Genomic DNA, 27,083 nt, shown 5'->3' on the forward strand with positions numbered 1-27,083 from the left:
GGGTGAAGGGGGGAGAAGGGGGAGACGGGGTGGAGAGAAGGAGTAGAGACAACTTTTAGGAATCCAGAGATACACGACTGTGAAGCTCGACTGACATTAACATTACTGGTCAGTTATCCTTGTTTCTGAAAACTACTGTTTATGTTTTTTTTCCCAATGAGTCAATGAAATTCACCGGTCAGCACCGGCGACAACCTACGACAACCTATGACCTCCTGGTGACCCATTACCACTGCACCTACGGCACGAGAATTCCCGATACTCTCCATGGCGGTTTCATTCTGGTTGCCGCTAATTTTTCAACATGTGCAGAATCAAACATTAGTGCAAAAGCATAATTAGAAAGCAAGTGTGATGTTGTGCAAGACATGGTCTGCCGTGTTCCATTGCTGAGGAAGGATTGTGCAGACAGTTTCAAGAACCTGATTGTTGTCGGAAAGTAGCTGTCCCGAAACTTGTGTGAGGCTTAAGGCTTCTATGCACCCTGCCCGAGGATAACAGTGAGAAGAGGGCATAGATGGTGGGTTGTACATTGCATTCAGAAAGTTTTCAGATCCCTGCTTCCGAGCGTTCTGGACGTCAAATTGGGGCGGAGCTTCACCTTCCAACAGGACAACCACCCTAATCACACAGCCAAGAAAATGCAGGAGTGGCTTCGTGACAAGTCTGTGAATGTCCTTGAGTGGCCTAGCCAGAGTCCAGACTTGAACCCGATCGAACATCTCGGGAGGGACCTGAAAATAGCTCTACATCGACGCTCCCCATCCAACCTGACAGAGCTTGAGAGGATCTGCAGAGAAGAATGGGAGAAATTACCCAAATATAGGTGTGCCAAGCTTGTAGCGTCATACCCAAGAAGACTTGAGGCTGTAATCGCTGCCAAAGGTACCTCAACAAAGTACTGCGTAAAGGGTCTGAATACTTATGTAAACGTGATATTTCAGTTATTTCTTTTTAATTACTTTGCAAAATTTTCCAAACACCTGTTTTCACTTTTTTATTATGGGGTATTGTGTGTAGATTGATGATAAAATAAAATAATTTAATCTATTTTAGAATAAGGCTGTAACGTAACAAAATGTGGAAAAAGTGAAGGGGTCTAAATACTTTCTGAGCGCACTGTAGATGACGGATTCTTGAGGCAGCAACTTATGCAGATGCCTTTGCAATCAGTCAGGATATCTTCTACTGTGCAGCTGCAGAAGTTTGTTAGTGCATTCAGTGGCATGCCAGATCTCTAAGCTTCAAAAGTTCTAACAAAGTAGAGGCATGAGCTCCTTCTTTATGATTTCATCTATGTGTTCGGACTGCGACAGGTCATCCGAGATGTTAACACCTGGGAATTTGAAGCTGCTAACGATTTCCACTGCTGTCCCACCAATGAAAACTGGCGCGTAGTCTCCTGACTTCCCCGAAGTTAATACTTAGTTCCGAGGTTTTATTGACGGAGAGTGATAGGTCGTTGTTGCAACACTGCTGAACCAGGTGTTCTATCTCTGTACACTGACACCTATATTTCAGAGAACCACTGTGGTGTCATCGGCCAATTTGCAGGTTGCAGTGTAGCTGTGTTTAGCCACACAGTCATGGGTGTAAAGAGAATAGAGCAGTAGGGTTGAGGAGGTATTTTTTTCTTGCTGAAGGACGTGAATCTATGAAATTCTCTACCCCCTGAGAGTTGTGGAGGTAGAGGCATTGAATATAGACAGACATCTAAAGAAGAAGGGAAGAGCAGACAAGTGGCATTGAGGCCAAGAAGGTATAAACGGTAATCCTATTGAATGATGGAACAGTATCAATGGACTGACTGGTCTATTCCTGCTCCTGTTTCTTATATTCTGAATTTAAAAGCTGACCTTTCCAAGGAGAATTGACCTTTGTTGTAACTGATTGCTGCAGCTTTTGAATAGTGCCTCAGTGCGGATTTATCAATAAATGATAAATCCTTAAACAGCTCTGGTCAGATCTCTACAGGTCTTTTAAATCACGAGGATAATCTTTAAGAAAAGATTAGTTGTCACATATATGAGTGCAGTTGGATTTGCTTATTCAGGCGTCAGGGTAGGAAACTGGTGAAAGGGATGCTTAAGGCCCATCTGCAGAAACATTGACAGGTACAACAAGTGCTTTCCATTGGGTTAAAGAGTCTCTCTAATTCTAGTGTGGCCACTGTATCGTACTGATAATTAGACATTATTTTCTTATAATTCATGAATAATAAATTATGATTAAGATCAATTGTTGGGATTTCTACACATACTATTGGGAAGGGCAGGCTAGCATTTAGATGCCACTGTCATCCTAAGCGCAGTATTAAACTTCAGTTGTCTAAAACATGCCCTCTGGTCAAAACGTTATTAGAGTTATTAGACAAGGTTGTCAAGAATGGTGGTTGCTGTCAAGTGCCAGGTTTAAGTTGCTTTGGGGCAGCTGTCATTAATCCAAGTGAGCAACTCAAGAATAAGAAAGCTGTTTGCTCCAGGACTATTCTCCCCTTCTGAACTCTCCACAGAGCAATGTAAGAAAACAGTATGGTCAAATTTTAATTATACTTATTGCTGTAACCATCTCTTGGAAAACTTATTACACCAATCACTAAAATAAAACAAAGAAAATGCACACTAGGCTTTTAAAACTATTTTAATTCTCGGCACTCTTGCATGCTTCCAGCTAATGAAAGCCAAGTTTAATATATCACTAGCAGTTCGGGCATTTATTCCAGATACGTAGCACATATGTGTTTTCATGTAAATTATATGATTCAGAGAATACAAACTCTTGTATTTGACAATTTTTAAACCATTTATTAACTCCTTACATTATAATTGAGGAGTTAAACTATTCCTTCTACTGCTTTCATGCTACCAGCAGAGCCTCTCCTAAAATCCCTCCTTCAAAAAATATGCAAGGTCATTTCTTTAACGTTAAGTATCTTCCAGTGTGTGTGTTGTGTGTGTGTGTGTGTGTGTGTGTGTGTGTGTGTGTGTGTGTGTGTGTGTGTGTGTGTGTGTGTGTGTGTGTGTGTGTGTGTGTGTGTGTGTGTGTGTGTGTGTGTGTGTGTGTGTGTGTGTGTGTGTGTGTGTGTGTGTGTGTGTGTGTGTGTGTGTGTGTGTGTGGTGTGTCATTTAAGCATGACCCGAGCAAAGCTGAGAAAGATTCTGCAAACATATTTGCGATATTGTGTACCATTTTGGAGTAGCAACTGAGATAGTATATAGATAGATAATGTCCCAAAATTGAAAAATTAGTTTCTTATTCATTAATTCAGGTATTAGCATCTTCTTGTACATGAATAACTTACATGTTTGCATGCAGTGGCATTTATGTTACAAAATGATGGTATCCAACAACATTTAAGAGACTTCAGATTTCAGAACAAAATTCTAGACTTAAGACACCTTCTTCCCCACGTTCATGAGGCTCCTGAACCAATCACCTCTTTTACCTCAGTCTGAAGAAGGGTTTTGGCCCGAAACGTTACCTATTTCCTTCGCTCCATAGATGCTGCTGCACCCGCTGAGTTTCTCCAGCATTTTTGTGTACCTTCGATTTTCCAGAATCTGCAGTTCCTTCTTGAACACCTCTTTTACATCCCCTTCTTGCCATATATTCTTACTTTTAATTCTAATGTATTTGCTTATTCTATTTCTTCTGCATTTCTTTTTGTATGACTTCGCACAGTCTGCTGTTTTGCATTAATCGTTGCATTTATTGATGTATCTATCATATCTTGCATACTGTTTATTCTGTGAGATTTATGTAAAAAAAGAATGTCATTGCACCTGGGGTATATGGCAATAAACTAATCTGAACTTGAAGAGAAAATCCACCTGTAAACCCTGATGTTCAATACAATACAATACAATACCTTTTATTTGTCATTTGAACCTCACATGAGGTTCAAACAAAATTTGGTTTCTGCAGCCATACAAGAAAAGAACCAAGACACACACCAACGCAATTTACACAAACATCCATCACAGTGAGTCTCCTCCTCATTGTGATGGAAGGCAAAGTCTTGTCTCTCCCCTGCTCTCCATTCCTCTCCCGAAGTCGCGGTCACAGTCCCCGGCGGGCGCTAGCAAGTCCGCGGCCACTCAAAGCCACGCCAGGCGATGTAAGGCCCTGCTCCGGGTCTTGGTGTTGGAGCCCCCGGCGGGCACTAGCAATTATATATATATGTGTGTGTGTGTGTGTGTGTGTGTGTATATATGTATATATGTGTGTGTGTGTGTGTGTGTGTATATGTATGTATATATATATGTGTGTGTGTGTATATATGTATGTATATATACAAAATATGATGTCCTAGAACAGAAAGGCTCATCTATATATATAGAATACTAGACTAAGTGGCACCCGTTGGGTCGCAGCATCACACGGGAGGGCTGGTCCTCCAACGCAATATTCCACCTATGCACCAATTCCAATATTGGTGGCCAGTGGGTGGGGGGGGGGGGGGGGGGGGGGGGGGACTCGCTAATATGGGTGTTGTGGGCTGAAGGGACTGGTTTCCAGAGGGCTAGTATGGACATTGTAGGCCGAATGGATTCTTGGGCTGGCGGCCTAGTCACTCAAGCCTGTTGTGGTGGCAGCTCACTCACTCACGGCTGGAGGGCTCGCAGTTGACTCACGGCTATTCTTTGAAATTCCATTTCAAGCCGGGTACAAGGCCACCAAATTCAAGTGCAGTTTCTTAGCACTTCAAGCAGAGTGCAAGGCCACCAAATTCAAGTGCTGTTTCATACCATTTCAAGCAGGGTGCAAGGCCACTAAAGACAGCGAGTCGTGACCTCTCCCTCCTCCATCTTGCAGAGACTGAGCCACGCCCACACTTCTGGGTTTTATAGTCCCTCCCCCCCTCCCACCTGAAGGGGCATAGCCTTCATGGCGTGATTGACAGGAGACAGAATCTCAACATTTTTTAAACACTAATAACTCTTTTATTTTTCATCAATGGGAAAAATCGTGGGCACCTGATGTGCAGAGGGGGACTCTGAGTAAGATGGCCAAAAATCACAGCCGTACGTGGTAGCGTTTTTTCTAAAATCAATATAAAGCGCAAACAGGAAGTGGTCAAGATTAGTCATTTAATTATATAAAAGGCAAGACAACTTTAATTAGGCAACATAGCTTTAGTATTTCCAAACCAAAAGCAACACAGCTTTAGCATTTCCAAACCAAAGGCAACACAGCTTTAGCATTTCCAAACCAAAGGCAACACAGCTTTAGCATTTCCAAACTATATTTTCAAACCACATTAAGGGCGCTGACAGGTCAGTAAAACCACTCACAGTTTAGTTATGTGTTCAGTGTTATTCACAGCTCAGACTGAGAGACGTGCCCCTCTCGCTCCCCCATCTTTCAGAGACAGTTCCCAGCTCTGATCCTCTTGCAGCCATGTCTCTGTTATTCCCACAACATCATTCTTACCAATTTCTGGCTGAGCCTCAAGCTTGTCCACTTATACTTATTCTTATACTTTGTGCATTCATATATAACACTTTTAATTCGGTATTCATCTCCCCTCTCACATCGGTTCCTATTTCACCTGACCTTACTCTCTTATCCCTTCTTGAACTTTCCGTCTCATTAATTTGGGTGTCCTTCATAACTTTTCTTGTACTCTCTTCTCCTTTACCTCCATCCTTATACTCCCAATTTGTCATCTCCTCCCCCCCCCCCCCCCCCCCCCCACTATTTAGTTTAAACCCACCTGTATAGCATTAGCAAATCTGCCTGCCAGAATGTCGGTCCCCCTCCAGTTGAGGTATAACCCGTCCCTTTTGTACAGGTCACCCCTTCCCAGAAGAGATCCCAGTGGTCTAAAAATCTAAATCCCTGCTTCCTGCACCAGCCCCTCAGCCACACATTCAGATCCCCTATCTCCATGTTCCTGCACGAGGTACTGGAAGCAATCCAGAGATAACCACCCTAGAAGTCTTGCTGTTGAGCCTTCTTCCTAACTCTCTAAACTCACGTTGCAAAACCTCCTCCGTCTTCTTCCTGACCTCGTTTGTGTCCATGTGCACAACCACTTCCGGCTGCTCACCTTCCCTCTGGAGGATGTTCTGAAGTCAGTCCAAGACATCTTGAATCCTGGCACCAGGGAGGCAACAGACCGTCCTCGAATCTCGCCTGCCGCTACAGAATCTCCTGTCCGCACCACGGACAATGGAGTCACCCACCACTATGGCGCTGCCTGACATCAGTCTCGCCGGTCGAGTCTCATCACTAGGATTGGAGCCACCGATCTGTTCAGTGCTCAGACTGGAAGCGTCTGCTGCCCCGGCAGCTCCCAAGAGAGTGTACCTGTTTTCATTAGGTACAGCCACCGGGGTTTCCTGCAATCCACATTTACACCTCTTTCTCATAGTCGCCCACCTTCACTCTTCCAGCATCCTTGGTGTGACAATCTCACGTGGTGGGAACTGAGAAATTGAGTACTGGATAGCATTTTTTGCAAGAGGCCGGGTGAGAGGAAGTAAAATCTACATAAATGTAGGAGTTGGGTATGTTTTCAAAATTCGTCAATCAATAGTTTGTCCACTGAGATGGAGACGGAGATCAAGAAAGGATAGAGAGGTGTTTAAGAGTCCGTGAATTTGAGGGCAGGGTGGAAATTAGTGGCGGAGTTCATGAAATCCACAAGTTCTGCACTGGTGTTGGAAGCAGTCCCGATGTAGTCATCGATGTAGCGGAGAAAGAGTTGGGGGGGTGGTGCCAATGCACATTTGGAATAGGGATTCTTCAAAGTAATTGACAAAAAGGCAGACAGCTGGGGCCCATAGGTGGCCATGGTTGCACCTTTAACTTGGACAAATTAATTGGATACTGTATATACTTTGTACCTTTGTCAGCGCCCTCATGTGGTGACTATTTACCTTGCATAACTTGCATACACAAAGAATTTCACTGTGACTTGTCATATGTGGCAATAAAGTATTAATTAATTCATTCATTCATAAAAGGCATGAAAGGAGAAGTTGAGGGTAAGGACAAGTTCCACCAAGCGAGGGAGAGTGTTAAAGGCCTGTCCCACTTTCACGACCTAATTTTAGGACCTTTTTTACTCGTGGACATTTTTCATCATGCTAGAAAAAACGCCCCGGCCTACATGATGCCACAAGTACCTACGACTAGCATCACGGCCTGTTACCACCTCGTGACGACCATGCAGCAAGTATGAGTCAAGGACAAACTCAGCAGAGGTCGTGAATTAGGTTGTGAAAGTGGGACAGGCCCTTCAGTAGGAAATTGATTGAGTCTTTGTTCAAGGAATAACCAGAGCACCTTGAGACCTTCATGGTAAAGGGACTGGATATCCACGGTAAAGATGAGGCAATGGGGGCTGGAAGCTGAAGAGTGGAAGGATGTTTGAGGTGTCTCAGCTGGATGGAGGGTATCAAGATATTTGAAGATCCACCACATTAATTCCTAGAATAGAAATTTTACTTCGGAGTCACGTGAGTGACTTCGTGAAGAACCCCGCTTCCACGCATGCGTGTCATATCGCTACACGCATTGCAACGAGTCACACAGCGGGGAACGGCGTTCCCCAAGCGGGAGATTTGAAAGTCGGGAACAGCAGGTAAGCGACTCTGCGTTCCTTTTTTCTACTTACTTTTAGGTGGCTGCGGAAAGCCGGCGGGGAGACCCGTGGAGAGCGAGCAGCCAGCAGCAGCAACAGCACGAGTTTCCCTGGGGGGGGGACAACCTGAGCCCGACTTTGCTCCCGCACCGGCAAAATTCACCTCTCGGCCGGGCGGGAAGCAAAGTAAAAAAGGTCTCTATGCCAGTCTCAAACAAGACTGGCTTGGGAGCAGTCGGTAGCAGCCAGCACAGAGGCTGCGGGACAGACAGCTCGGACCAGCGGTACCGGGGCTCGAAACGCTCAGCGAGTGCAGCGGCACTTATGGAGTCGGAACGGGACGTTCGGGCTGAAAACCTTCTTCACAAGGTAAGGGCCAGGGGATCCATATGAACAGCCGGGGTTACCGGCTGCGAAACTGCCGCGAAGGACCAGGCCCGTGAACACCGGGGTCGGTCCAAGCGGCTCGAACCCGACACAGGGAACGACGGTCACCGGCGGGAGAAGGAAAGTCGGGAACAGCAGGTAAGAGACCCTGCGTTTTCCTTCAACTTACCTTTCTAGGTGCAGACATGGACCAGGTCCATGTAAGGTGCAGAAGGCCGGCGGGAGAACCGCGGAGGAGCGGCAGCAGCAGCAGCGGCAGCGGCAGCAGCAGTGGCAGCCCGCAGCTGCAGGAGCACTAACAGCTGCAGGAGCACAGACAGCGGCAGGAGCACAGGCAGCAGCAGTGGCAGCTGGCACTTCGTGAGGAGCTGGCAACGGCAGGAGCAGCATGGGCACATCGGTTCCCGGAGAGGGAAAAACACCTGTGCCCAACTTCGCTCCAGCATGGTGAGAAAGTTCATTTCTCGGCAGCAAAGGACTTTGCAGTTGACTGGCTGCAATCTACTACAAGGGACCAGTATGTGAGTACCAGGGTTGGTCCCAGCGGGGTTTTAGTTACAATAATCGCTTCTCGGTTTTTTTTTTTTGGCTAAGATCAAGTGTAGTATCTGTTCTTATCAGTTTAATATCTGATACACCCCTTATCTAGGGACTATATATATATAAAAAACTATAGTAGCTGTTATCATCAGTTTTAATGTCTTATATGTCCCTTATCTAAGGACCATATAAGTAGGAGTGCCCAGAATTGAGGGCATTAGAGTGGGGTTGACCGGCTGCAACGACCATAAGGGACCAGTACCGTCAGTACGGGGGTGGGTCCCAGGGGTCTTAGATAAAGGAGCAGCCAGGAGTGCTGAGAGCGTTGGAGCCGGGTTAAAGGAATAGATGGAAGCAGCTGTGCCAGTTATCCTCCACACCGGCCATATCCACTTGACGGAAGGAAGGACAAAACTGGAGAAGGAGGACCATGGAACAGCGGGCAGCCAGCAGCAGCCAGCGGCACTTGGAACAACCGTAGTGGGATCAGCTGTGCCCGCTGTCGGCCCCGCACCGGCCAGATCCATGTGACCGAGCGGTAGGCTAGACACAAGTCAAACAAGGTAGTGGACTCAGAAGGGTCCGACTTTGCATAAAACCGCCGGCAACCAGCGCCCGAGAGGGCTGGAGCGGGAAGAAGCGGTGTATGGAGCCTTGCTCCAACGTGATAAAACCACAGCAGTACCTCTTTGAGGGCTGCACAATGCTTCTACCCCATCAGAGGGGAGCACTGTGGGTCAGTTCTGGGTTGACTTGCAAGAGGGGTCCGCAGAAAAAAAGACAAGTGGGCATCAGTTAAGCCCCACATGGGTACCACGTGCGGGACCCTAGAGATCTCTAACTCTATAAAAAAGAGTAGGCAGGACCCTGATGGGCCAGAGCCTGGTAATACAGCGTCCCATGATCCTAACACAGCAGGGACTCTGCTGGACATGGTGGCCGATTACTTTAGCCAAGTCAAACATGGGTAGACTTGGATCCAGGATGGCAATAGTATTACTATATGTCTGGCCACATACGCCAACAAGAAAAATTTACAAACACTGGCCAGACATCTGCCACCTGGCAACGGTGAGGCATTACAGGTGCCCAGTGTAATCCAATGCATTTGGCAGCATATGGACGAACATCAGGAACCAGGACCTCAAGATCCAGAGAACCTTCAAGGGATTGACGGAAGGCATCATAGCATACACCAGCACCCTGGACTAAACGTAGGTAACCAAAGAACATCAAGACGCACTAGATCTGTTTAATAATATGCAATATGACCTGAACTACACGTGGAAGGCGGCCATTCAGCCAGCACTAGGACCCCAAAAATGCTACCATTTGCAAATAAAGAACCGTGTGTGGACTAAGCTAAGACACTGGGGCTCATCAAGGCCAGCGCAAGGGCCTATTTTGGAGCATGATACCAGCCACAGGCAAGGCCATAAAAAATGTGGCTCATACCAGTAGCAGTGTCAGAAATCAATATAACCTGCAGGATCCGTTTTAGGGTATGGCCAGGGCGGCCACCTTGGAAGATGAGGAAGCCTCAACCTCCCACACAACCCCGAACAAGAAATATTAAACCAGAACCTTATTTTCAAAAAACCAAGGAAATAACAAAACCACCGGTAACCATGGAGGTAGGTGGGTGGGGTTTCTTCTGTTAAATAGGGACCTACGAGGGTAGGGGAGGTTGCAACACTATAGTTATGTATGGTATATAATCACTACAGATTCATATAATCTCAGCAGTATTCAGGGTTATCTGATAGGGTTTTTCTCATCCCATTAACCACAGTACATCATACACCAGAAGGGCATTTTGTCCTTACATAAACCAAACAATCTAAAACCCACATGGTGCTACAAGAATTGTACACAAAAGATGGGATTGAACATATTTATTAAAAATAAGATAGAGTAGGGTTGCAGGATTATCATTGATTTTAACCCTAAACACATTTGTTCTAGATATTCATTTTAGGATGGATGCTCTTATTATTCATAAAGACTTGGTGTCAGTTGCGGGTTTCTATATGGCAGGCATTGACTCAATAGAGGAACTTTGGCAATATAGAGCTTACAAAAGGGGCAATCATTAGCCCCAATATTATGTACTAAAATTCGTAAACCAGCTTGGCATTGTTATGTAAATAAGCCATAGGGTGAGGTTTTCCCCCGTTCGGACCCATCATTGGGGTACTAGGGGAAATTCAACCACACTCGGCATCTGGAATTTTCAGAGTACCCGACTGACCTTCTCAATCATGGTATTTTCAGTCTTACAGGGGATGGTGTTAGAACCATGTTCCCTATGAACATTGCCAAAAATTATTGATTTATCCAGTGACTGGAGGCAGTCATCCATGCCATAACACTTTGGATTTATTGATTTGTAGAGTCTAACAGACCCACTACACTGTCAGACAGGACGATGAATCTCATCTCATCTGCACTAAGACTGTCAACACGGAAGCAGTACCTTGGACACATCAAGAAATGGGGCATATACTGCTTGGACAACAATCTCGACCAAAAGGCCAAGAACATTCTGGCCGTATTGGAATTTTAACAAGCCTCCATTAGGATAATCGATGGAGCTACAGTGCCATCAATAGTGCCCCAAGTGCACTCTCCAATTACCTATCACAAGGATCGGAACGGCACGCGGTGGGAACGCACCCCTGGTAAGCAAACCAGGTACTCCGAAATCTGGGACATGGGTGTCGTTTTCTCAACATGCTGAGGAGCTTGTAGCTCATAACAGCGTTGTCACCTCAGTAACAGACCAGGAAGATGGTTATGCTCATGGTGTTATTTACCGCACAACAAGTCCAGCCATTAAGCAAACTGAGCCTGGACTCCCTGATCATCTCACCGAGAAACTGGTGTTGTCATACAGGATTTAATAAAAGAAAACAGATCGGGTTCCTCGGGTCTAGGGTTTGATTTTATGGTACACCCATATGGCAAACGACTGTGTATAACAAGACACATCTAACAAGACATAGCATATACTCAGAACATTCGAGGTCAGAGTATGGAGTTGTTTATCTCTTACAAGAAACTGCATGATAGGGTCACGACTCAAACTATTTCAAGGTGGCTCAAATAGGTCCTAAAAATGGCAGGAATAGACACTGATGTTTCAACTCTCATTCCACCAGGACTGCAGCAACATCCGCAGCAATATTATACAGGTACCCACAGACCAAATCCTCAGAATGGCAGGAGGGTCATTTTAAAAAAGGGTTTTTCCACAGGTTGTATAATAAACCAGTTAATTTGGAGCCATCATTGTATTAAGAAAACATTTTAGGTTCAACAAAATAATTTGGCCGATAGGTTACAGGGTTATGATTCTCAAATTTTAAAAAATGTTATATATATATATATTTTTTTTTTTTCGTTATACCACACAACTCTTTGTATAATTGTGTTTTAAAACTACTAATGATGCTCTCTCCCAATACCCAAGGCAGTTGTGAAGCATGGACTCGTTCCACGGCATGAGGTCACAGAGCTTTGAAATCTTCACGAAGTCACTCACGTGACTCCGAAGTAAAATAGTAAGATTAAACGAGAACTTACCAGTTTGAAGTTTGATCTGTATTTTATGAGGAGTTACGATGAGGGATTTCGTGCCCTCCGCTCCCACCCTCTTATGATCATATCAAAAACTGGTATCTCTTTGATAATCTTACTATGTTAGATCATTATAGGTTTCTGTGACCTCACACCGCTGCTTTGAAGAATGACACGCATGCGTGGAAGCGGGGTTCTTCACGAAATCCCTCATCGTAACTCCTCATAAAATACAGATCAAACTTCAAACTGGTAAGTTCTCGTTTAATCTTACTATTTTGTCATGTACGTAGAGGTTATGAAGCCTTTACTCTAATGACTTTGGAAGAATGAGAGGTTGTTTCAATGAAATGTATACATTTTTTCTGGGATGCATCAGGCTGGACATTAGCTATGTGTTGGAAGAACTGCAGTTGCTGGTTTAAACTGAAGAAAAGCTGGAGTAACTCAGCGGGACAGTCAGCATCTCTGGAGGGAAGGAATGGGTGACGTTTTGGGTCGAGACCAAGGGTCCTTCTTTCCAGAGATGTTGCCTGTCCTGCTGAGTTACTCTAGCTTTTTTGTGTCTATCTTAGACATTAACCATGGCAGTGCAGTCTAGAACAAAGGGGCCTGGTCTCAGGACAGAACTTTCTTGCACCAGAGCAACATTGATTGTTTGTATTGGCAGAGCCATTGATCAGTTTGAATCAAGCGTCAGCTAGTTTATTAGATATTAAGAAATTCAAAGAGCATTGTTCAGTGCAGGGAAGTGGCAATGACTCTCAGCCATGATCGTTTTAAATAGTGACTCGGATATCTCGGACCAAATGGCTTACTCTTCCATCTATTTCTTATATTCAAGACAGATAACAGGATATTAATGGATTTAAGGACTCTGAGGTTAAAGCAGAAAATTGGTGGCAAAATAAAATATCAGCCATGATCACATTGAATGACAGCACAGGTGCAAGGGGGCAAATGGCTTCTTCTGTGCATGATTCCCGTGTTTTACACTCATGGTCCCATTGACCCTATACAGACATTCAGTGCCACAGAGTCATACAGCATGGAAACAGGCCTTTCTGCCCAACTTCCCCATGTCGATCAAGATGTCCCATCTACGCTACTCCCACCAGTACCCGGACGTGGCGCCGAAGGACGAGAAGCCGAAGCGAAGAAGTGGAAGCAAAATAACTGGATGAAAACGACGCCGAAAAGCCAAATGATCAAAAGCGTACGACGCCGAAAAGCCAAATAAAAGCCAAATAACCGAAAGGGCACGTCGCCAAAAAGCCAAATAACTAAAAGGGCGCAACGCCTAAAAGCCAACTCACCGAACGGACGCAACACCAAAAAGCCAAATAACGGTGATGATGTCGCCGGGGGCGGGACTTGTCAACGATTGGTCCAGACACCCGCGTCCATCACATCACTAGCCGGGTGAGGCGAGAGGGTGGGGGTAATTTTCCCACACAAGACCGCCCAGGACTGGAGGATGACCGGGCACTCTGAACCTGAGCGGCTGAAGGAGCACATCCCTCGGGACAGCCCCACTCTCCCCCTGAGGTCAGCACTGTCCGGCCACGGCCACGGCCACTCTCCGCCTCGTCTCCCACGTGCGACCGCACTGTGACGGGCTGCGGGTCGGCAGTGCATATACACGCGGGGCCACGGCTCCGGGCAGCGGACACACGGGACGAAAACCCGGCAATGTCCCCGTCAGCTGCAGCAGAGATGGGGACAGTCTGGTCCCTCTGCCCACATAGAGTCACTGACCGCGATGCACCGCCACCGGCATCCGACCACCACACCAGGGCGATTCACCACCGACCACCGGACACCGACACACACGGGGTCACCCCCTACCTCAACCCACACAAGGGAAGATTCACCCCCCCGACAGCCACACCGGGTTTCCCCCCCCCCCCCCCCCCCCCGGCCGCAGGAACAGACGGCCCGGGGCACTGGCAGCCATAGTAAGTGGCTCTCTCTCTTGGCTCGCTCTCTCTCTTGGCATTCCCGGAATCATTTGGCGTGTTGCAGTTCCATCCTATTGAAAAATAACCCTGGCCCGAAACAACTCCTAATTCCCTCCACAGATGCCGCCTAGCCCGCTGAGTTCTTCCCACACTATGTTTTTTGTTTAACTCTGAAATTGAAGATGGACACAAAAAGCTGGAGTAACTCGGCGGGACATGCAGCATCGCTGGAGAGAAGGAATGGGTGACGTTTCATGTCGCGACCCTTCAGCATTATGCGTTGCCCGTGCATAAAATGCGATCACACCTGCGTGTGCGTGAATAAGTGTGAATCGGCGTGAGTTAGTGTCAGCGTGCATGCCCGAGAGACAGGACGTGTCTCATAACAAGAGGATTTCAGTATAGGAGTAAAGAGGTTCTTCTGGGGCTCTGGTGAGACCACATCTGGAGTATTGTATACAGTTTTGGTCTCCTAATTTGAGGAAGGACATCCTTGTGATTGAGGCAGTTCACGAGATTGATCCCTGGGATGGCGGGACTGTCATATGAGGAAAGATTGAAAAGACTAGGCTTGTATTCACTAGAGTTCAGAAGGATGAGGGGGATCTTATAGAAACATATAAAATTATAAAAGGACTGGATGGTAGATGGTAAATGTTCCCAATGTTGGGCGAGTCCAGAACCAGGAGCCACAGTCTTAGAATAAAGGTGAGGTAATTTAAGAGTGAGGTGAGAAAACACTTTTGCACCCAGAGAGTTGTGAATTTATGGAATTCCCTGCAACAGAAGGCAGTGGAGGCCAAGTCATGGATTTAAGAGAGAGTTAGATAGAGCTCTAGGGGCTAGTCGAGTCAAGGGATATGGGGAGAAGGCAGGCACAGGTTATTGATAGGGGACGATCCGCCATGATCACAATGAATGGCGGTGCTGGCTCGAAGGGCTGAATGGCCTCCTCCTGCGCCTATTTTCTATGTGTTCCTGCTACGCTGCCTCGGGTCTTTATTCCCATTAAACAGAATTCTTCCAACTTCCGTGGACCCCCAGCTGAACCCAGCTCCAAAATAAATTCCAAATGTACCTGCGGCCGCGCGGGGGGGGGGGGGGGGGGGGGGGGGGTGAATCACCCGGTGTGAGTGTCTGGACCAATCACTGACAAATTCCGCCCCCCGGCGACGTCATGTCCGTTATTTGGCCTTTCGCCGTTGCATCCGTTCGGTGAGTTGGCTTTTGGTTATTTGGCTTTTCGACGTTGTTTCCGTTCGGTAATTTGGCTTCCCCTTCTTTGCTTCGGCATCTCGTCCTTCAACACGACTCTCACCTGCCAGCATTTGGCCCATATCCATGCAAACGTTTCCTATCCATGGATGATCCTCATGGTAAAAATTCAACATGGCCCTAGCGCAAATAGCACAAAGAAGTTATTTGACTGAAAGTAGTTTGCACATCTTCCAAATTTGGCACAGTTACCCTAGAAGATGTCACAACACAGAGCAAAGATAAGGAATGTATTATGCAGAGTTGGGGGAGGATATCATTGATTTACTCTTCAGACTATCGTCATAGCCAAATTCCATTGAAACACAACCCAAAATCCCTCTATAGGTGACCTCCAGACCTCCACTAGCCACCATGATGACTTACGACTTCTTGAGTAGCATCTGGGTTGAAGAAGAAATACTGTATTACTGTATCCTTGTTCAAAGCTAAGGGTAGCAAAGCTGACTGCAACTTGCAGGGGCATTTTGCTATTCTGTGCAGCAGGGGAAATGTAAAATAAGGAATTACATGCACTATTTATTGATGTCAACAACAGAGAAAGTCTGTTTATTCAACGTGAATTTGGCTGCCCAAGAAAGTTGTTACAAATCATCCATGTGTTCTATGATCGCATGACTGGACAAATGCTCTCCAAAGCTAACTCTTCTGGCACACTTGAAATTTTAAATGAAGTGAAGCAAGGTTCCCTATTTGCCCTGGTGCTGTTCAACCAGTTCTTTGTCTGCATTCCTAGTGATGTCTCAAGGGATTTGCCTGAGGAGATATACAACTGTTACTGACTCAACGGCTTGCTCTTTGATCTTCAAACACTGAGAGCTAAACCACAATGCTGGAGAGATTTTCTCATCCAGCTACTCTCCATAGAGGACTGTCCCCTGATGGCAACAGTTATATGACCTACAGGTCATTGTTTACTGATTTTCTAAAGCAGTCTCTCCATCAACCTCAAGGAGACAGAAATCTTGATGCAACTTGTACCTTATTTCATTGTCAGTGTGCAAGCCACCTCTATATTCATGGCATTCAGTTGAAAAACATGGACTGGTTGAAATATTTTGCCAGCACATTTCTAACAGTAGTCCCTTGGATAAGAAATTGCCAGCTGGAAACGGAAGTCCTGAATGTACCATCTATTTCTCGATTAAACTAAAGATCTGCCCTCTCCCCTCCCTGATGGATATTTACACCTCCCGCTGCCTTAGCAGGGCAAAGAATATCATCAAGGACAGCTCCCATCCTGCGTTTGGACTGTTCGACCTGCTGCCCTCTGGAAGGCGCTATAGGTGCATCAAATCCAGGACAAATAGACTCAGGAATAGTTGTTTTCCGAAAATTATAACTACTCTAAATTCACACATGCACTGACTTCACAGCCCAACACCCGGACTTCCATCTGTATATATGTATGTAGCGCCGCAGAATTGTGCACCTACCCCCCCCCCCCCCTTCTCCCTTTTGTTTTTGTTTTCTGTTTCTTGTTTTTTGTACTAAATTATATGTATGCACTGAGTACGAGCAGCTTTCAATTTCATTGTACATGTATAGTGACAATAAATGGCATATCATATCATCAAGTTCTGAAATCATTTTGAAATATGAACCCCTTATTGGGCAGCATATAAAGAATGCCAAATTATTTCTTATGATTTCCTTCCACTCAATTCAGTGATAAAATGATGATTATTGGGATGCTTAAGCTTACGAATACGACCAAAAAAATAGAGTATACACAACGTAGATGAATTGAACATAATTTCACAAACCAATCTTGCATGGGGAGCTGAAGAAGCATTGAAGGAAGAAGGGTCATCAAACCATGCAATTCAAAGGTAACCTGCAGTGCAGTCCACAAGCCCCTTTAAAAATCCCGTGCCAGTGTTGCATGATTTAGCTCAATGACAGATCTTGACAAGATCTAGGGGAATCAGTTTAGTGAGATTAATAAACACGGAGGTTGAGCAAGAAAGAAGCTGCAGAGCCACTATGTCAATGATCATCGTTACAAACTTCCTGTTTCCACAGGAAATAAACTTTGTGCATCAGGATTCAAGTCACTGATTCAAATGAGTAGCTACGGAAGATATTTGTGGCAACAGTTATCTTTGTTGATGATGAATTGCTATTACAGAGTCCTGACCCCCAAATCCACTGATTCCTTAGGGGCGCTGCACTGGCAGCAGCCTCTACCTACAGCCTGTATGTCATTTCTATCTTTTTTTATTATTTTTAGTTAGTCTAAAGTCTGTTTTAGGGGGAAACTTTTACTTTTCTATGTGGGGGAGGGGGGCAGGGTAAGGGGGAAACTTTTACTTTTCTATGTGGGGGAGGGGGGCAGGGTAAGGGGGAAACCGTCTCCAAGTCTCTTCCTGGCAGGGACGCGACTATTTCTCCAAGTCGCGCCCTCGCCCCCCAACCTCGCGGCCTAACAGCTGGATCGGAGCGGCCTTTCCTGCCAGGGACCGGGAACTGGACCAGGGCTGCTACAGCGGCGGCACAGCGCTGGAGTCACCGCGGAGCGGGCGATGCCTACCTGGGTCGCCGTTTGGACCTCCGGAGCGTTGGGCCGTTGCTCCAACATCGTGAAGCTCTGGTGCGGAGAGCTTCCAACGCGGGCGGCGCTGAACGGCATCGTGGAGTCCTGGGGCGCCTTGTAGACGGTCTCCAGCAGCAGTCTCCACCCGGCGCGGCCTACGGACATTGGAAGCCGCCGACTCCGGTAGGAGGGGGCCGACTCTGGTGTCCACGCCGCTGAGGACGTCCCGCAGCCCCGACGTCGGACTGGTATCATCCCGGCGAGCGGTCCTGGTCATCGGGCCGCCCGTAGCTGCAACTGCGGAGGGCTTGGGGAGACCCTGACCACGGGGAACAGTGGAGGAAGAAGACTGACTTTGGTGCCTTCCCACACAGTGGGAAACTTTGATTCTGCTGTGTGGGGATGTTTTGTGTTAAATTCTATAGTGTGTTGAGTCCTGTTTATTTTTATTGTATGGCTGTATGGGAATTCATTTCACTGTGCCATCTGGCACATGTGACAATTAAAATCTATCTTGTATCTTGTAATAGTCAAAACTCTATTGATAGAGTCATAGAGTCATGCAGCATGAAAACAGGCACCAACGTGTCCATGCCGACCAAGATGCCCCATCTACACTGGTCCCACTTGCGTGCAATGGCCCATCTGCCTCTAAAACATTCCTATCTGTCCAAATGTATTTTAAATTACCTTATCTTCGCTTTGAATGTACCTACTGACCATGATTTTCTGAATAAAACATCTTGAAATTGCACTGTTATTTTTTGGTTTTACAGCCTGAGGAGTATGCTTCACATCATCTTCTCTGTCAATTACCACAACCATCTATTCTCAGTGAAATCTCCTAATTCTTCTAAATTTAAATTAATCTCTCCTCAAATGCAAACCCTTTAATTCCAGGATTAAGGAATTCCAGGATTAAGGAATTCCAGGAACCCGAAACACCCAATGACCCCAGGTTACATCACTGATGATGTGTTCAGGAGCATCAGATTCAGATTCATATTCAGATTCAACTTTAATTGTCTATGTCAGTGTACAGTATAGAGACAACGAAATGCATTTAGCATCTCCCTGGAAGAGCGACATAGCATATGATTTGAATAAATATTTACATTAGCATATATACAGACATAGTGTTTTTCCTGTGGGAGGAGTGTCCGGGGGGGGGTGATTGGCAGTCACCGAGGTACGTTGTTGAGTAGAGTGACAGCCGCCGGGAAGAAGCTGTTCCTGGACCTGCTGGCCCGGCAACGGAGAGACCTGTAGCGCTTCCCGGATGGTAGGAGGGTAAACAGTCCATGGTTGGGGTGAGAGCAGTCCTAGGCGATGCTGAGCGCCCTCCGCAGACAACGCTTGCTTTGGACAGACTCAATGGAGGGGAGCGGGAACCGGTAATGCGCTGGGCAATTTTCACCACCCTCTGCAAGGCCTTCCGGTCGGAGACAGAGCAGTTGCCATACCATACTGTGATGCAGTTGGTAAGGATGCTCTCAATGGTGCAGCGGTAGAAGTTCACCAGGATCTGAGGAGACAGATGGACCTTCTTCAGTCTCCTCAGGAAGAAGAGACGCTGGTGAGCCTTCTTGATCAGAATTGAGGTATTGTGGGTCCAAGAGAGGTCACCGGAGATGTTAACACCCAGGAACCTGAAGCTAGAAACACGTTCCACCTCCGTCCCGTTAATGTGGATGGGGGTGTGCGTGCCGCCCCTGGACTTCCTGAAGTCTACAATGAGCTCCTTGGTCTTCTTGGAGTTAAGGGCCAGGTTGTTGTCAGCGCACCATGCTGCTAAGTGCTGGACCTCCTCCCTGTAGGCCGACTCATCGTTGTTGCTGATGAGGCCAATCACCGTTGTATCATCTGCATACTTGATGATGGTGTTAGTACCATGTACAGGTGTGCAGTCATAGGTGAAGAGGGAGTAGAGGAGGGGGCTCAGCACACAGCCCTGTGGAACGCCGGTGTTCAGGGTGAGGGTTGAAGAGGTGTGCTTGTCTAACCTAACAGACTGTGGTCTGTTGGTTAGAAAGTCCAGTATCCAGTTGCAGAGGGAGGGATCGATGCCCAGGTTACCGAGTTTGGTGATCAGTTTAGATGGTATAATGGTGTTGAATGCTGAGCTGTAATCGATGAACAGCATTCTTACGTAAGTGTCTCTGTTGTCGAGGTGGGAGAGGGCGGAGTGAAGTGCCGTTGAGATGGCATCCTCCATACTCCTGTTCTTGCGGTAGGCAAACTGATAGGGATCCAGTGTGGGGGGTAGGCAGCTTTTGAGGTGTGCCAGGTGAATAAGGCTCTTCTTTCCTTTCACAATTTTTATGTGATCTCGCCCCTTTTACATGTGTAGCAAGTCTTACTAATTCTTCAAGTCCAACCTCCTTGCAGTAAAGGGTAATATTCCATTTGCTTTAATCCTCTGAAGGTTGTGTCCAAATGCAAGTTAATGCTGACTGCAAGTCACTCAGAGTTTGATTTTTCTCCATGACAGGCCCTAGCCAGTGAGCTATGCAGAGAAGTTCAAAGCAGGAGAACCTACTTGAAGCGAGCAAAGATGAAACGATTATGCCATGAAGGTCTTTCAAAGGAGTCCTTCAGCAAAGCCCAGTCCGTTGCAGCATCCATCCTTAATATTTCACAAAGTGATCTGGAAGACCTATTGGATCTTGAGGATGAAGAGGTAAGAAATGATTTTGCATATCCTGTTTTCATTCAAGTCAAATCACAAGCAGAGAATTGGAGATTGGAGATTATTTGTAATTTAAAAGGAACCATTTTTTTATTTAGTTACCTCATACAAATTAAATTTAGTCTTCTAACTACAATACTTACAAATGTCTCATATCAGATCCCGAATATATTGACAGTGCAGATTAGCAGATTATGTTGGGGTGGCCCCATCAAGGCATTGACTAGTCCTTTGCACAACCCTTGGGCTGCCATGTTCAGTTTGAAGTTCCGCCCAGGTAGCAGACCATAAATCTTCCCAGAAGAAATGCTGCCGTATTTGTTCCAGATGTCTGTCTTTTCATGAATGTCATTCTTCCACAGTCTCGCAGATGCTGTCTTCAATTAAATTACCAGGAACTACTTTAATTTAGTTAGTTTTCAAAAGAATGTGTGACCTAGAAATGTAATTGCGTATTGTTAGGTTTGTTTGAGCTTTGCATGATCGAATTTTCCGGGAGTGAAGTATTAACAGACATTTTTTGCTTTGTTTCACAACCCTCCAAAACTTAAACAGTGTTCTCCATGGAGTGATTTGCAGTTACACAGTCAGGAACCTTTCTAATCCAAATGTTTATGTCATTCCTTGTGTGATGACGTATTTCAATATTACATGCCGAAATTCGGAGACAAGCATGCGAATCATAGGCCACTCACACATGAACCACAATTTCATTGTAACTGTTAACCAAATCAGTTCCTGAATTGAAGGCAGCACTTGCGAGATTGTTGAATAAAATCAATCAGGAGATATATCTGGAACAAATATCACAGCTTTTATTCATGTAAGATTTATGCTGTACTGCCAGTGCAGAACATCATGCTGAATTGTCCAAAACAAATGCAAAGATCTTTTGAAGGACTAATCCTCAACCGTTTCATGATTCAAACAAGCACACAAATGTTCCTGCCACTTTTGCAGACTGCCACAGAACCTTTGAGAAACTGCCTGCTTATTGTAAAATATGTTTTCTGTCACCATAAAGAAGTCTACTGAGTACCACTTCCAGGTCAAAACGTAAACCCCTCACAGTGGGCATTGCAGTTGTGCTTCCAATGGTTTTTATTGTGGACATGGAACTGGAGCGGAGGTATTAGTGGTACCCAAGAGAGAAAGTACAGAAGGGCTCTGTACCGCAGGCATCCCCAGCGTCATCCCATATAAATCTTTCCAAAAAGCAATGTCTTTGCAGACTGACTCACCAAGATGCTTGACAGAAAATTCCATGACTGCTCTGCCAGTCGATATCAAGGTCACTGTTACACACAATTTCCTAGCGCAAGGATTATTCCAGGAAACTGCCATGTCTAGTGGTTTGCTGGTTTGAAGTCACTGATGCTTCGGAAAAACGCCACCACTTCCCGATCACGTGCATCAGTGGAGGAGAATTATTGGAGGAAATTCTAAGGGACAAGATTCACTCACATTTGGAAGGGCATGAACTCATTAGGGATAGTTAGCCAGCCTGGATAAGGGGTGAGATCACATTTGGAAGGGCATGAACTCATTAGGGATAGTAGGTGCAGCCAGGCCTACATACATATTACATATATACAGGTCGTATTGGGCGGTGAGATCTGCATGTGTGATTTGCCAATTTAATTCTCGATATTCCTGAGTTTTTGTCCATTTGAGGAAGCGCCTTCCAGAGGGCAGACAAAGATAGTTTTGATGATCTTCTTTGCTCTTGATCTTGATTTGCCAATTTGATTGATATTCATGAGGAAATGACAAAGATAGTTGATAAGTGTGGGATAGTGTATATGTCCGCATTACTTAAAGCATGGCTGGTATAAAAGATTAAGAAATTATGAGTTGGATACAAAATTTGCTTGGTCATAGAAGACAGAAAGTAGTGGTTGAGGGATATTTTTTTGACTGGAGCAAAAACAAAACCGTTTTTAACCAGTCATGTCTTACAAGGATCAGTGCTGGAACGTCTGTTGTTTGTAATATAAAAATAGACTTATCTCTCCCATGCAGAGAGCAGACATCAAATTTTGAACATCTCATTCCTTCCCCTTGACCATAACCCCACAGATCAACACAGGGCTACCATTTCCCAGATAGATCTCATCACCACTGATGATCTCCTCCTCTCCACAATCGCCAGCCCTTCCCGCATTGCCCTTTTTTTTAACCCCTTCACTGCCTTACGCACCATTGTTTCTGCCTGTTCTTGCCCCACCAAACTCCACTCCAAATACCTCAATTCTATCTTGTCCATTCGCTACTGGCCAACATCTGTGACACCTCACACTCGTCTCATACTTCATAAACTTTCAACTTCTCGGCACCAACCCCCTCATCTTTACCATGAACGTCAATTCCCCTTACACCTCCATTCCCCACAATGAAGGCCTTAGAGTCCTCCAGTCCTTCCTTGAACAGACATCCAATCACTTCCCCTCTACTATCACTCCTCCATGTGGTGAAACTTGTCCTCGCTCGTAACAACTTTTGACTCCTCTCACCGCAAGTCAAAATGTGTAGTCATGTCTGCTATGTCTGTCTTTTCGTTGGGAACATTGAATGTTCCTTGTTCCAAACATAGCTGGGATCAATCCCCACCTCTTTCTCCACAATATCGGTAACCACATTGGGGTTGCCTTCTGTAGAACTCATTCATTATATCAACTTGACAACTAATTTCCACCCTGTCCTCAAAATCATTTCGACCACTTGGCAACTCTCTTCCCTTTCTCGATCTCTTTATTTCCATCATAGGGGACAGACTATGCACTGATGTCTACTATAAAGCCACTGACTTCCAGAGTTTCCTTGACTACACATCCACCCACCTTGCCTCTTGCAAAGATGCCAACCCTTAGTCTCAATCTATCCGTCTCCTCCACATCTGCTCCCAGGGAGAGGCTTTCCACTCCAGGTGTGTGTAGAATATTGTTAGTGTGCGGGGATCACTGGTTAGCGCAGGCTCAGTGGGCCGAAGGGTTTGTTTCCACACTATATCTCTAAATGTAACTAAAACACTGACGCTAGCAGTCGGATGAGCTCACATGATATATTTAATTTACAGTGGTAAGGGAGTCCAGGACCTCATGGGGCCACTGTTCCTTCCCATCAAAGCACATGTGCCAATGATGCTGGCGATCTCTGGTTTGTCCCAGCAGCTTAGTCCTGGTCATCAAAGGAGGAGGCATGGCTTCAGTACAGGTTTCTTCCTGACAGCTCAGTTTTGTGCTTGAAAAGGCCACACTGGCAGTCTCTAGATTATTCTAGCAGTCCGTCTTTCTCTGTGTGCATGTGGGCACAGTCGCACTGGTGACAGTAAAACCACCATTGGCAAGGTCAGCTCCCTCATGATAAGCAGTTCCTTCCTTTAAACATGCTTGCAAATTTCAAACAACTACAAATCTTACAAGAATTCATCAACTGGCTCAATCAATATGTTTCCAATGGGTAGGACGGACCTGCACTTTCTGGTTTAAATCCAAGATAGACACAAAATGCTGGAGTAACTCAGGGGGACAGGCAGCATCTCTGGAGAAAAGGAATGGGTGATGTTTCGGGTTGAGACCCTTCTTCAGACTGAGAGTCAGGGGAGAGGGAAACAAGAGGCATGGAAGGGTAAGGATCTGAAAAAGACAGATCAAAGCAGACGATGATCAAGGAAATGTAGAATGGTTCATTGTTGGCTGAGAGGAAGGTGACAACGAAGTATCCAAACAGTAAAATTAATCAGGACATTGAAACTAGTCAGAGAACTAGGATGGGGGAGGGACAGATCGTCACAGAGACACCACGACGAGTGCACCTCAAGTCACGGCGCCCCTTTACCACACAAGCCCAAGAGCTGCTCTGCACAACACTGGCTGACGCTTCCAAGGCCGCCTGGGTCAAGATGAGATGGAGAGACCATTGGAAGTCAGTGGAACCATCTAGGCTACACCATTACATCAATGACCCCATGGACGTCCCTGGCCAGGACCTGCCCCGAAAGCAGTGGACAACCCTCAACCGCTTAAGGACAGGCATCGGACGCTATGGAGTAGCGATGAAGAGGTGGGGCCTCATGGACAGCGCCTCCTGCGAGTGTGGGGACCCAACACAGACAGTGGAGCACATAGTCACCAGTTGCCCCAAACACCGGCCACCGAATGGTGAACGAGGTCTGATTGACCTGGACGATGACACGTTGGCCTGGCTCGCCTCAACGGAGCTGCAGGTCTAAAAGACATACGACAGAAGAAGAAGGGGAGGGATGGAGAGATAGGAGAAATCTCAGAAAAGACAATAGAATGGCTGCATTTAAAGGTAATTTCTCAATGTGTGCAATAGCATGGAGGCACTGCTGTCACTAACACTTCAGCATCAGTCTATTCTCTAAGGAGACAGCTCCAATGATGGAACTGTTTTGAAAGTAAATCAATTGATTCTCAGGGTTTGATCTCTCGGAACACATTATTGCAAAAGGGCTTAGGGAGATTTAACTTGACTTATTTGGGTTATTAACATGCAAGTTACACCCAACCATTTTTTTGAAGGAAACTTCTATGTCCATCAAAATCAAAGACAGGCCAAGGCCAGGGTCAGTATATGAAAGCCTGCATCTCCTATGAGTGTTGTTAAGGGCCTGTCCAACTTACGTGTCCTTGGCACGCAAATTACATGACCACATGGTCACGTTGAGGCGCACGGGCATCGTATGGCCTCTCGGGGCCGGTCCCACTAAGAATCGCGGAAGGGTATGTAGTTGTGCGCGACATCGCGCGGGGCTCCGAAATTTTTGTAGTGAACAAAGTCTTTGCGCGCCAACGGCCTGTCGTGGAACTGACAGCCAAAGTGGGACAGGCCCAAGACCCTAGCGCGATGCAATGTCTCACCTTCAACAGCAGCAGAAGCAGGCAAACGATCGCCGAACTCGACCTGGGGCTCATGGCCGTTGTGGACCAGATCCGCCCCCACTTCTACTCCCAGAGCAGGGCCAAGAAAATTGAAGATAGACACAAAATGCAGGAGTAACTCAGCGGGACCGGCAGCATCTCTGGAGAGAAGCAATGGGTGATGTTTCGGGTCAAGACCATTCTTTTCAGACTGAAGAAGAGTCTTGACACGAAACGTCACCCATTGCTTCTCTCCAGAGATGCTGCCAGTCCCCCTGAGTTACTCCAGCTTTGTGTCCATCTTCAAATGATGCCACGTGCTCCAGATGGCTGTGCGTACGCATGTAATCACACCCGACCTTCGCGGGACAGTCGCGGCTCAACGCAACCACGAGGTCGTGTAATTTGCGTCCCAAGGACACGTAAGTGGGACAGGCCCTTTAACCTTCTGCTCCCTCGTAACGTGGTTATACAATAGAGCCAACCGCATCATCCCAATCAATGTGTACTGTAAAGACACTGGCCACAAATCTGCTTTCAAAGATGAGAAAGGACCTTCCCTTGTGTTATAATGAAAGCAAATGCCTCAGCATCTGTTTCTTTTTTAATGTTTGGTGATCACGTTACAGGGGATCTGTCCGGTTTGACTGCTCATCACTGGCCACATTCGTTCGCCCTTCTCAACCTTATGGGGTTTTCTTCATGCTTGCGTGTTTCTCGGTTAGAGCCTGATTGAAATGCAGAATTATGTTTGTGCTGAGGTGAGTAATGTTCACCAGGTTACCTTGTAGAGCATTTGTTCCCTTTGCTCCGTGAAGACCAGATGGAACATTATGAATGCATAAGCACTGTTGACCATCTGTGCCACAATGAGACTCGGAACAGGGAAGATGTTTGTTTTAAATAATCTCCTACAAAACTGCACCCGTGGCATAAATATCTTGGTGAGACTTTTCACTATTGAAGCAGCTCCTATGTGGTATTTTAACATCCTGTACTCTGCAATTGTGGTGAAAAGAGATTTAACTTATTTGTGGGGCAGTGGGCAGGATTTGGTCATTTTATTTCTTACAATTTCCACTTTCTGAGTATTAAGACAGGTTTGATTTTCCATTTGAGATCCATCATAACTATCAGGAAGCATAAAAATGGGATGGGGCTTTTTTAATGAAATTTTTCAAAGGTACAATATAGTATGTGCCAAGAGAACGGGAGAATCTATAAACGGAGGTCCACACATGCAAAATCACCACATCCAAGCCCTGTAGGGAAATCAAGAGGAATAGCCCTGGAGTGATTTTCAGAATGTAGTACTACAACAGGAAACCTTTGAGACAAACAGCTAAGAAGCTTTTAAAATAAAACCAGATGAATACAGGCCCATACGAAGCTTTCCAAAAAGGGTGGTGGCATGACAGGATTACAAAAAAATTAATGTGAAACAATGTGCGCGCTGCGCGCATCATGAGCACGAAGTGTGAAATCCCTCAATGCCAGGGTCCTGGGCCCGCTTAAGGGCCTTGGAAGCTCGAGTTTTAGATGCTCTCTGATGCATTCTGAGCATTATTTTTGAGCATTTTTGCACCAAATTTATGACCAATATTTCAGAAATTAACAGGAATCTGAGAGGTAGCTTTTTCAC

General features: G+C 46.0%; 1 protein-coding gene and 1 pseudogene across 8 annotated transcripts in view; both read left to right on the top strand.

Moving 5' to 3' along the window:
* The window catches only part of cntln (centlein, centrosomal protein), a 369,478-nt gene that overhangs the window by 306,483 nt on the left and 35,912 nt on the right, over nt 1-27,083 (top strand). For all 8 annotated transcript variants that reach the window (XM_055632370.1, XM_055632366.1, XM_055632367.1 and 5 more), the window contains one exon: nt 20,361-20,549. In XM_055632370.1, coding sequence (XP_055488345.1) covers nt 20,361-20,549 — 189 coding nt within the window. The remainder of the gene's footprint in view (nt 1-20,360; nt 20,550-27,083) is intronic.
* LOC129695955 (U2 spliceosomal RNA) lies at nt 8,542-8,653 on the top strand (annotated as a pseudogene).

The sequence above is a fragment of the Leucoraja erinacea genome, chromosome 3, assembly GCF_028641065.1.
Source record: "Leucoraja erinacea ecotype New England chromosome 3, Leri_hhj_1, whole genome shotgun sequence".
Classification (NCBI taxonomy): domain Eukaryota; kingdom Metazoa; phylum Chordata; class Chondrichthyes; order Rajiformes; family Rajidae; genus Leucoraja; species Leucoraja erinaceus.